The 12,888-nt window shown below is 42.3% G+C and overlaps 1 protein-coding gene across 3 annotated transcripts in view; it reads right to left on the bottom strand.

The window, feature by feature from the left end:
• Positions 1–12,888, bottom strand: part of LOC132382506 (unconventional myosin-Vc-like) — a 127,029-nt gene that overhangs the window by 100,575 nt on the left and 13,566 nt on the right. For all 3 annotated transcript variants that reach the window (XM_059952774.1, XM_059952773.1, XM_059952775.1), the window contains exon 2: positions 4,572–4,682. In XM_059952774.1, the coding sequence (XP_059808757.1) occupies positions 4,572–4,682 (111 nt within the window). The remainder of the gene's footprint in view (positions 1–4,571; positions 4,683–12,888) is intronic.

Here is a 12,888-nt window from a genome sequence, read left to right as displayed (position 1 = left end):
TAAAAATAATCAACATTAAATTATCAAGAAATAAAGAAAACTAAGAAGAAAATCCACCAGAACTGAAATAAAGAAAGGTCTGCATTTCCTTTACTATTTTCTCCACATCCCTACAATATGCCTTCATCAAATAAGTGGGTTATGAATCCAGTATCAACTTTAACCTGGCAGGGGACCTCAGCAAAACGGAACACCATCCCTGGAAACCATGGGGAATCCAGCAGCAGAACGTCCTGACAAACATAGTCTTAAAAGATGCGCTGGTGTTTACAAAATATTTGGTGTAAAGATTAGCGTTATTTGTTTATTGATTGAAATACAGCATGGAGAGGGCCCTTCCAACCATGGTCCAGCAGCCCCCCGATTTAATGCTAGCCTAATCATGGGACAATTTACAATGACCAATTAACCTACCAACAGGCTACGAGACTACGGGAGGAAACCAAAGAACCTGGAGGAAACTCACGTGGTCATGGGAAGAATGTACAAACTCCTTACAGGCAGTGGGGGGAATTGAACCCGGGTCACTATTGTCACACATACATCGAAACATACAGTGAAATGCATCATTGGTATCCACGGCCAATGATGTTCTGCTGCCGATGTAGCATGCCCACTATTTACCAACCCCAATACTAATCGTATGTCTTTGCAATGTGGTCAGGTGGTTAAGGCGTTAGTCTAGTTATCTGAAGGTCGCTAGTTCGAGCCTTGGCTGAGGCTGCATTTGTGTCTTTGAGCAAGGCACTTAACCACACATTGCTCTGCGATGACACCAGTGCCAAGCTGTATGGGTCCTAATGCCCTTCCCTTGGACAACATCGGTGGCATGGAGAGGGGAGACTTGCAGCTTGGGCAACTGCCAGTGCAGTCTATCAAGACTAACAGAGGCCTACACAATGTGGGAGGAAACCAGAGCATCCAGAGGAAACCCACAAGGTCATGGGGAGAACGTGCAAACTCTTTACAGGCAGGGACAGGAATTGAACCCCAATCACCAACCTCGAAAAGTGCCACGTTAACCACTAAGCTACCGTGCTGCCCTTAGAAATACATCTTCCTATCACAATTATAAAGAGTCTCCGTGAGGGAAAACTTGGAGTTTGTGCTTCCTTACCAAGGAAGGATATCTCTGCCTTGAGTGGGGGGGGGGAGAGAGAAGAAAAAGAGAGAGAGAGAGAGAGAGAGAGAGAGAGAGAGAGAGAGGAGAGAAAGAGAGGAGGGAGAGAAAGAGGAGAGAGAGAGGAGAGAGAGAGAGAGGAGGGAGAGGGAGAGAGAGAGTTAAAGGGAGGGTGATAGGTGTTATTCTTTTTTGGAAAATTACCTTATAACAGTGAGCTCTTCATACATTCACTTGTGTTTAGACGTACTGATGAGATGGATACTGGTTGGGAATCTAGAACTAGTCAACGTCTCAAAGTAAGGGAGAAGATTGGCATGAACTAAGAAGTTTTCTGGAATTTTCTACCTCAGTAGGATATGGATACTCAGCTGTTAATTATATGTCATGGGAAAATGCAAGAACATGCGCATGAACTTCTGGCATAAGATAGCTCTGGTGAAGCCCAGCAACTACATATCCAAGGCTGATTGGAGGCAGATTCGAGGCCGTCCACCTAAACTGAGAGCGAGGTTGGATCGATCGAAGCATCAGGCCTATATGGAAAGGTTGGGGTAAGGGCTGAAATGTGGTGACAGGGTCCAGGTCCATAGCGTTGTGATGTGACAGGGCCCTGGTACTAGAACGAGGAACGACCCGGCATTTGGACAATCGAAACGCTAGGCCAGATAGATTGAAAAGGCATGGGTCAGAGCAGTTCTTCTCACTGCTCTACAACATTACTCAGCTCTGAGCTGAAATGAGGATGTTGCCCGCTCCAGGCTTCATGTCCACGGGCTCCACGTCCATTCCAAATGCTATATGCTTGCTTTCACTGTTTGCACAATTTGTTTTTTCTCTTCTCCAGACAACCAGACAAAGGGTGTTTGATGGTCTTTTTTGCGGGTTCTTTAGGTTTCTTTGCTTTTCGGCTGTCTGTTAGGAGATGAATCTCAAGGTTGTATGATGTATGCATACTTTGATAATAAATGCACTTTGAACTTTGAACTTGCAGAACTGGTCACAACAAATCATGCATTCATTTGCAGTGTATGGCTTGTTTAATATATCATTTAAAGCTTGAAACAGTTTCTAATCCAGTATGTAAATCCCAGAATACAGTTCCACAATTTGTCTTAATTCAAAGTTCAAAGGAAACTTGCTACCAAAGTACGTACAGTACTATACAAAAACCTTGAACAAGATAGTTTATATGGCTTCACATGATATGGCCTCCATAAAGCTCTGATGTCAACATCATTGACGCTGATGACTACCTGAAGAGACAGCCAAAGTCTGCAGAAGAACTGTCACAAGTTCTCCAAGATGCTTGGAATAATCTACCAGCCAAATTTCTGATAAAACTGCACAACAACGAATTTATGCAGTTTTAAAGACAAAGGGTGGTCACACAAAATATTGATATGATTTCAGTTTTCTAAAAACTGTTTACTGCTTCTTTTAGTAATCTTTTGATACTTAGAAACTTAATGTCATTATTTTTGAAAGCATCTTCACTTTACAATATTTTTTTACATGTACCTAAGACTTTTGCACAGTACTGTGTACGGCACCACATACAACTCTGAGAATCATTTTCTTGCAAATACACTCAATAAATCTAATAACCATAATAGAGTCAATGAAAGGCTTCACCAACCGAGCAGACAACCAGTGTGCAAAAGACAACTATGCAAAAAAAAATAATAATTAATAAATAAGCAATAAATATTGAGAGCATGAGATGAAGAATCCTTGAAAGTGAGTCCATAGGCTTTGGCAATATTTTAATGATAAGGCAAGTGAAGTTATCTCTTTTAGTTCAGGAGCATGATGGCTGAGGGGTAGTGACTTTTCCTGGACCAGGTGGTATGAGTCCTGAGGCTCCTGTATCTTCTTCCCGATGACAACTGTGAGAAGCAAACACAACCTGGGTGGTGGAGGTCTCTGATGATGGATGCTGCTTTCCTATAACAGCGCTCTGTGTAGATGTGCTCAGTGGTGGGGAGGGCTTTACCCCGTGATGGACTGGGCCGTATCCACTACTTTGTGCAGCATTTTCTGTTTAAGGGCACTGGTGTTCCCATGCCAGGCTGTGATGCAGCCAGTCAATATACTCTCCTCCACACATTTATAGAAGTTAGTCAAAGTTTCAGATATCCTGCCGAATCTTTGCAAACTTCTAAGAAAGTATAAGTGCTACCGTGCTTTTTTCATAATTGCACTTACATGCTGGGCCTAGGACAGGCCCTCTGAAATGATGAAGCCAAAGAATTTAATGTTGCTAGCCCTCTCCACCTCTGATCCTCCAATGAGGGCTGGCTCATGGACCTCCAGTTTCCTCCCCCTGATGTCAATAGTCAGCTCCTTGGTCATGCTGACATTGAGTGAGAGGTCATCACTGTGGCACCACTCAGCCAAATTTTCAATCTCTCTCCCTCCTCTTAATTAATTGGCATGAGCATTTTGAGGGATGACACAAGCTGCCTGTTAGTTTAAGCACACACTGACTCATTACTGCTTATATCCAGTTTTAACAAGTTTGTTCTTTCTTGACACACTGTCTAAATGCAACATCTCAATGAGCAACATCAATTCTAGTTTGATGTAAGTCAAACAACTCTTGTCAGTCTGTAGGCTATGAACACTCTTGGCAGCTCTGTCAGACACTACATAGTCACTGCTTGTCAGAACAAAGAAATGAGGTGTACTAGAAATACTTCGAAAGAAACTTAATAGGTATTCAGTATCTGCCAAGCATTGACTAGGAGACTTATTTCAATACAAAATCTAGAGGTTTTATAATTAGTTTTTATCAATTCATCACTGTTTTATAAAACACAATGCATTTGTGCTCATTAACCTCGAGGCCTGATAAATAATTATTTTAAGGAGCTTCCAAAATAGCTTTGAAATGTCAGTGTTGTGGAACAATTCAAGTAATGTTAGATCATAACTGATTGCAAAAAAAGCGAGCAAGAGATTGAAAAAAATTCACTTAATACCACACGGGCTTTTTAGCATGGTGTAGCATCAATGGTTCACAGATTGATGGGCCCACCAACCCCTCTGAGCCAAGGATGGAAGACACCTCATTTTCAGGAACTCTTCAAATGTGACTTCATCCCTGAATAAATGCCAGGAGGAATGCCAAAAACTACCCGCCCTCCAGCTCCTCCCACTCCAACCCCACAGAGCCCTTGGATCCCACACTCATCCCACCAGCCTCCTGATGTAGAACTGAGGGGGAGCATGATGGGAAAGATGCACAACAATATTTTCCTTTACAAGGTGGCATTAGTTCAGTGGAATGAAAGGTCTAATTCATAACCGTGGTTATGTTGTCACTCAGGAGCTCATCACTGCAGACGAGGCACGAATTTTCAATGAGAAATGAGACAGATGGAGTGATTCGGCAAGCTTTTGAAAAGATACATAAAACAAAGACACTCATTTTTCTTTGCCAACTTACAGTGCCATCTTCTAACTGCAGATGTAGTTCATCAGATCCCTTCTTGTAGTCCTTGGTGATTTCAGCAGACTGCCAGACCTCATCAGGGTTGGGAATCCAAACACTATTGTACTGTTAAACAGAGTAATAAAAGTATTAATGCAGGAGACATGATTGGAAAATTTCATGCTTTGTTTAGCCTGCAACAGGTTAATTTCTACCTTTGCAGTGCATTTTGGTCAATTATTATGTTAAAGATTCCAGGCAGGTGTAAGTTATTTCCTGTCATTACCTCTCCCTTTGTGTACAGCAGCAGCTGATTAATTGTTGAAGCTGCTTTCCTGAGGCAGTGGGAAATGGAGATTGCTTAGTGTGATGGACTGAGCTACATTCACAACTCTCTCCAATTTATTGGGTTCTGGGCAGAGCAGTCACCTAACAGTGAAGTATAATATAATCGAGAACCCCTCCAACCTGGGATATTATGTCCTTTTCCCTCTCCCATTGGACTGAAGATGTATAATCTTGAGACCACATCCCACCTGACAGTAGGATAGCTCTTATCCCACTGTTATCAGATCTTGAATAAACCTCTCACGAGCTACAAATGAAATCTTGAAATCTTGATTTCCCATTCTTCCTCATAGTGGCCTTAAACATTGATTTCCCTGCCCCACACTTCCCCTATAAATGCCACACAATATTTGGCCCAAGACCTCCACCAGTGCTAAGAAGAGGCCACCCACAGGGTGGAGAAGCAACACGTTATATTCCATCTGGGTAGCCCCCTAACTGATGCAATGAATTTCTCCTTCTGGTAAAAAAAAATGTCTCTCCCCCTCCACTCTTCTATCCCCACTCTGGCCTCTTACCTCTTCTCACCTGCTTATCACCCCCACCTGGGTCCCTTCATCTTTCCTATGGTCCACTCTCCTCTCCTATCAGATTCCTCCCTCTCCAGCTCTTTACTTTTGTTACCTACCTGGCTTCACCTATCACCTTCTAGCAAACCTCCATTCCCTCCCTCATCTTCTCATTCTGGTTTCTTCCCCCTTCCTTTCCAGTCCTGAAGAAGGGAGAAGGGCCTCAGCCTGAAACATTGACTGCTTATTCATTTCCATAGATGCTGCCAGATCTGCTGCGCTCCACATTAAGTGTGTGGTGTTACTATATCAAGCAGTTTGCTTCATTTTTACTTCCTCTGTGTAACGACGTGTAGCATGATCTGTCTGGATGACACACAGCGCAGAACAAGTGACAACAACAAACAAATCCAATGAATTAAGGTGCACATGCCAGAGCGGATTATAGACTGGTTAGTACAGAGCACACATCATTCTGAGTTGTATTCCTTCTGATCAGGGAACCCCTCTGAATGCATGAGCTTATGCTGTGATCTGCACATTGGTTGTTCTGATGGTTAAGAACCAAAACTTTTTAATCTACAAATTCTATATAAAAACCGGAAATGTACTCAAAACCACTTGGCTATATTTTTAGGCCATTAGCTAAATATTGATACCAAACTACCACTAAGTACCCTCACCATCAAGGACATAATGATAGGACTTGCTTCGTACTATATTCCAGGAGCCTCAAGACCCACACTCAATGATTCAGAAACAGGTCTTTCCCCTCCAGCATCACATTTCCGAATGATTCATGAGTCCCCAAACTCTACCTCATTAGTGTTCTTTTTATGTGCTATGTATGTTTCTAATTTATAGTGAAAGATGTTTACTTTGTCACATGTACGTTGAAACATCAAAACAAAACTCATCATTTGCGTCAGATTTAATCAGCGATGATTGTGTTGGGTCACCACTCTTCTGGAGACAACACAGCTTGCTCACAACTTGCTAACCCTAACCCTAACCATACGTCCTTGGTTAGGGCTGTGGGAGGAATTCGGTGCACTCGAAGGAAAGTGCACAGGGAAAACATACGAATTCCGCACAGACACGGCAGGAATCATCGGTGATCGCCGGCACCGTAATGTGATTGCGCTACCATGCCACCCCAAAGCAACAAATTTCACATCATATCGGACAGTGATCATAAACCTGATTCTGATTCTGTGACTGCAGACTCTGGGATTGGGAGCACAACATGCTAATGGAAGAACTCAGTGGGTTAGAGAGCATCTGTGAAGGCAATGGGATAGTCAACATTTTGGGTTGGGAGCCCACATTAGAAACATAGAAAACCTATTAAGATTGTCTCTTGTTCTTTGCTTTAGTACATTTGGTTTCTTTGGCCAGAGTCCAGAGTATTTTTGCTGCCAAATAAACACAAAGCCATGTTGCATTGTTACTAAGCAATAGGATACAAATAAAAGCCAGTGTAATCAATTAAGGCCGCTTCCTTAACCTTAAAAGTCCTTAAAAAGTCTGTAAAAGTCTTAAAAGTCCTTAAAAAGTCTGTATTCTTAATCTCAACAGAATGATGTTAACAGTTTAGTTTATGAGGTAACCAGATATTCTTACATTGTCAACATTCCAGTCATTTTGCTTCATACACCTTATATAAATATGCATATGATTTTTTTTCTCCTACCAATCTTGTTAACTCCCTTTTTTAATACAAATCCCTTCTGATTGTTGGTGTTCCTTAAAATTTGCTTCTATATTTTATGTTATCAGTTCCCCTTAGATAGTCTCTGTAAAAACAGGATGTCTTGTGTGTTGAGAATGCACTCTATTAGAGAGTTAATACTAAACAGTTACAGGAATTGGAATTTATATCAGTAGATTCACTATCCATTATTTCCCTGCTAAATGCAAGAAATTCAGATTACTTAGAGATTCTTCAATCCAACTCCCCCACCACAGCCCAACTCCCCTTTAGCTACACCAGCAGGTACTACATATACTATCCATTCTCACCGTGACACCTTCTTCAACTTTTTTTAAACCATTAGCAGATAATTTACAATGCAATCATAACATTTCCAAAGTCACTCAGCTTCTTGAATCAGCAAAAAACGGATGTCCTCATTTTTGACACTGAATTTCTGAACCTCCACCTATTGGTATAACTGATATATTCTAAATATCTAAGTAGCAGTATTAAAATATTTGATGCTAACCTGCAACAAAAAAATCTTTAGTTGGAGTCTGAGACCAACTACTGCCAGCTACTTCATTAACTGCTGAGACTGAATTTGGGCATTGGAACGTATCCAGTGTTAGCTTTTTTTTTTATCATGGGCTCCATGCACTCTTAAATTAAGGCTGGAGCATAAATCCAGAACTAGCAATGTTCATATTTAACATGCAAAGATTATCTAGTTGTTGAAGTATCATATAATCTGCCCACCTTCCTGAACTTGCCTGCTGTTCTAATTACACATTGGCTCCCAATTTCACCATCCATCAAAAAGAATCTCATTCACTCTCTTAATAAACAATTTAGCATGATATTAAATATCAGGACAATGAGAAAGGGCATGGGAAGTTTCTGTCAAGGTCTTGATATTAATTTCCCTAGTGTCATTCATCATTCATTAATAGCACCACATTATTTATCTTAAATAGATGGGTTTTATGGTACCTTGTAGCTTTGATAAAGAATCAGTCGATGCCAAGATACAGTGATGGGACTTTTTGCATATCAACCACATTAGTCATTCAGCAAAATTCCCATTTAATAACTCTCAGCATATGAATAAGAATTTAACAGTCCAAAGAATAAAGGTTTGATTTTAATAGGAGGAGAGTTAGGGACCTGCTGGGGATGGAATGTGTTCAGATCACTTTAATTCATGCACAAGGAGATTTCGAGGCAGCATCAGGTTTTACTGCACAGACGATAAGACACAGAAGCAGAATTAGGCCATTCGGCCCATCAAGTCTGCCCAGCCATTCTCTCACGGCTGATTTATTACTCACCTCAACACGATTCTCCTGAACCTGAACACCAGGTCTGTGTTTACAACCAGGTGCAGTTCTTGGTCTTCGGACTCTCTTTTTCTTAATTGTCCAAAGCCTGTGCTGGCCAACAAATCTGGGCTTTGCTAAATTTCATCCTCAACGTTTGGCTTTGCTGAGGAGTCTTCCGAGATAGAGAAAGTATTTCACTTGTTCATGATTGTTGAAGAGGGGGATAGTGAGTAGGTTGCAATAACAGAAGTTTCTTCTGTTGGAGGAAGATAACTGCCTTCAGGAAGTATAACATAGTGGCCATTTGTCTTGTATATTTCAGTGAAGTAATCAACATCACCTTGCTTATGAACGTGCTCGGAAGCGTCATTTGAGACTCATCACTCAGTGACTGGGGTTGGGGCAAACTTGACTCCGGAGTGAAGATAATAAAGGACGACAAGCTTCCACTCACCTTGGGATGAACTTCGTTGGAAGTGAGGAGACCTGCTGCAGCAAGGAAGATTGAGAGGTGTAATCGTGCCTTACTGGATTCCAGTCAGCACTATGACGGTGTTTGTTGTGGACCCACTCACTAGCATTATAAGTTGCGTGTGATTATGCAGCTGGTGTATAATATAAGCAACAGTGGAGACCAGCCAAATTTGAGAAGGGTTTTCATAAACTCTCTCCGATGATGAAGATGAAGGCTTTGCTAGGTTGAAAAGCCATGGTTAGTTCTGTTCTCTACATTTCTTGGCACTGTGAATTGATGGCCATACACAGAGAACAAGAATATTCTCTGTAAGAATAGAATTAATACATTAATATTGATTTTATTCTCATACCTGCCCATATACCTGTGGCAGTCTGAAATACTTTTCAGTATCTTGAATGAACCCTCCTTAAGGAATGTATGAGTAGTACATACATTGTTCATACAACAGTGAGTATGAAATGAGCCTTTCTGCTTTTTCAAGAATGGGTTACTTTCCATGTTCTACACACAATGCTTCCTTCTTTATTTAAGAGATATATAGATAAGCAATAAAATGAATTATCTCAATTTTATTTTGCTCATCATGGTGCTGCTCACATGTCTAATGACTACAATTGATAGAATCAACTGGAATGTCTTCCACGATGAGGATGTCTCCGAGTTCACGGAAGGGGTCACGAGTTTCATCTGGAAGTGCATCGAGGATGGTGTCCCCCGGAAATCGGTCAGGGTCTATCCAAACCGGAAACCCGGGATCAGCAGGTCCGTGTGAGCAGCACTTACCACGCGACACAGAGCTCACGTTGCCGGTGACCACCAGGAACCCAAGAAATGCAGCTACGATCTGCGCAAAGTCATCATGGCAGCGAAACAACAATACAGGGACAAGATCCAGACACAGCTCTCCGCCAACCACACATACAGCTTATGGCAAAGTCTGTACACCACTGTAGTCTTCAAAGCTAAACGCACTGGAGTTTCTAACATCACTGCCTCTCTCCAGATGAGCTACATCTTTTTTTACACTCGATTCGATGAGCCCCTGAGACGAGCCACCGAAGAGACCTGCAGCTTGGTCATCTCTGAGTCTGAAGTACGCAGATGCTTCCAAAGAGTGGACAATCGCAAGGCTGCAGTACCGGACGGCATCCCAGGGCGGGTTCTCATAGTGTGCGCGGCACAACTGGCAGGTGAGTTTACAGACGTTTTTAATCTCTCCCTCTTCCAGAGTAGACTGCCCTCCTGCTTCAAAACATCCACCATTGTTCCTGTGCCCAAAAAGACCAAGGTAACGTGTCTGAACGAGTGGCGTCCTGTCGCACTCACCTCAATAACAAGCAACTGCTTTGAAAGGCTGGTCTAGCACTACATCTGCAGCACACTGCCACCCACACTGGGACCCCTACAATTCACCTATCAACACAACCGATTGACAGACGATGCAATAGCCACAGCTCTACATGCCGTCCTTACACATCTGGAGAAGGATGCTTACGTGAGAATGCTGTTCTTGGACTACAGTTCAGCATTCAACACCATAATTCCCTCCAGGCTCGACAAGAAGCTCAGAGACCTCGGCCTTCGCCCCACCTTGTGTAGCTGAATCCTGGACTCCCTCACCTCTGCCCCTCTGACCCTCAACACAGGTGCCCCTCAGGGCTGTGTCCTAAGCACCCTGCTTTTACTCTCTATATACCCATGACTGTGTTGCCACCCACAGCTCCAATTGGCTAATTAAATTTGCTGATGACACTACACTGACTGGCCTAATCTCAAATAATAATGAGGCTGCCTGCAGAGAAGAAGTCATCACCCTGACACAGTGGTGTCAAGAAAACAACCTCTCCCTCAATGTCGCAGAAACAAAGGAGCTGGTTGTGGACTACAGGAAGAATGGAGACAGGTTGACACCTATTGACATCAATTGATCTGGGGTTGAGAGGGTGAACAGCTTTAAGTTCCTCGGCAACCACATCACCGAGGATCTCATGTGGTCTTTCACCTCAGACGGTTGAAGAAGTTTGGTATGGGCCCCCAAATCCTAAAAACTTTCTACAGGGGCACAATTGAGAGCATCCTGACTGGCTGCATCACTGCCTGGTATGGGAACTGTACCTCCCTTAATCACAGGACTCTGCAGAGAGTGGTGCGGACAGCCCAGCGCATCTGTAGATGTGAACCTCCCACTATTCAGGACATTTACAAAGACAGATGTGTTAAAAGGGCCAGAAGGATCATTGGGAACCTGAGTCACCCCAACCACAAACTGTTCCAGCTGCTACCGTCCAGGAAATGGTATTGCAGCATAAAAGCCAGGACCAACAGGCTCCGGGACAGCTTCTTCCACCAGGCCATCAGACTGATTAATTCATGTTGATACAATTGTATTTCTGTCATATTGACTGTCCTGTTGTGTATACTATTTATTATAAATTACTTTAAATTGCACATTGCACATTTAAACGGAGACGTAATGTAATGAGTTTTACTCCTCATGTACATGAAGGTTGTTAAGTATAAAGTCAATTCAATTCAAATTAAATTAATCAGCATTTGGATCAAGGCCCATCCAACAGGGCTCACTCTGCATCTGCCCCCAAAACTGCTGCACCAAAATTCCTCAAAGAAATTCATAGAACAAATTAATTCTGGACGTTTGTGACAAAGAACTAACCACAATTTAAACTTGAATTGAGATTTATGAGGACAGCCCTGTTGTAATAGTAATGTCCATGCATTGCCATGGTTACTGTTCAAATAAAAAGAGGAGGCCAGGGAGAGGTAGAGAGAGACAACAGCTGGCAACTTGCTTATCTTTACACTCGGTTCATTTGAAATGAATCAGGTGACATTACGTACACGTCAGACACCAGACAATGCATTCCTTAAACCATTATTTCACTTAATGGAGTTTGAGGAATCAAAGACTAATTTGAATTTTATTAATTGCCTGTATTTTAAAGTTTGCTTTGCATTCGAGGGCCAAAAGTAGAGTAACTAACAATATTAAATCAGTAGATAAGATACATGAAAGAAAGCTATTAAATAGCCCACATTTAAAAAGTCTCTGCTTGAATACGTTGACTGACTCTGAAGTACTGGTGCAAACAAATTTTCAAGTACAAGCTGAAATACAGTCTTCCAGTTCAATCAAGCATTGTCCCAGGGCACCTGGGCAGTGCCAGAGGACTCCAAATGGAGTTCACCGGGGCAGTGGACGTCTGCACACTTTTCAGGTTCTTGGACCTGGAGTAGATGCAGCAGCCAGTGAATTCAATAGCTGCACAATAAAGGGCAAGAACACACTTTTCCGAACTTGGTTCAAGTCAGAAAGTTAAAGTCTATTTAACCGCTTCAAGCAGTTTTCAGTGCATTATCTTTTTATAGGTGTCATATAATTTTTATCTTCAAACCATTCAGACGCTCACTGCTATTAAAGTGAACTCAGGGAGTTAACCTTGCCTGCCTCAGACTCCCCGATCCACTGTGAGCCAGAGCTAGGCTGGACCAAAGCAGGCCAACTGGCGATCTTAGGGCCATTTATTCCCATCAGGGAACTTGAGTAAGAAGCGCATGAACCATTGACTCACCATACAACAGAAACAATTTTGGAGGGCTGCAGTCATCGTGAAGAGTAATTCGTTGGTGAGGCAGCGTGAGGTTTGAAAGATAAGGGCCACAAAACTGCTCACAATACTCCAAGTACGGTCTGACCAATGCCTTATAAAGCCTGCTCTTCTCGTCTACTCCTATCAAAATGAATGCATTTCCCTTCTTTACAACCAAACTCAACTTGCACACTAACCTTAATCCTGCACAAGGACACCAAAGTCTCCTTGCCCCTCTGATGTTTGAATTTTCTCCCTGTTTAGAAAATAGTCTTTCCCTTTATTCCTTCTACCAAACTGCATGACGATACACTTCACTATATTCCATCTGCCATTTGTTTGTCCATTCTTCCAATCCACCCAAGTCCAAA

Source organism: Hypanus sabinus, chromosome 28 (assembly GCF_030144855.1).
Source record: "Hypanus sabinus isolate sHypSab1 chromosome 28, sHypSab1.hap1, whole genome shotgun sequence".
Classification (NCBI taxonomy): Eukaryota; Metazoa; Chordata; class Chondrichthyes; order Myliobatiformes; family Dasyatidae; genus Hypanus; species Hypanus sabinus.
This window is presented reverse-complemented; position numbering and strand designations above follow the sequence as displayed.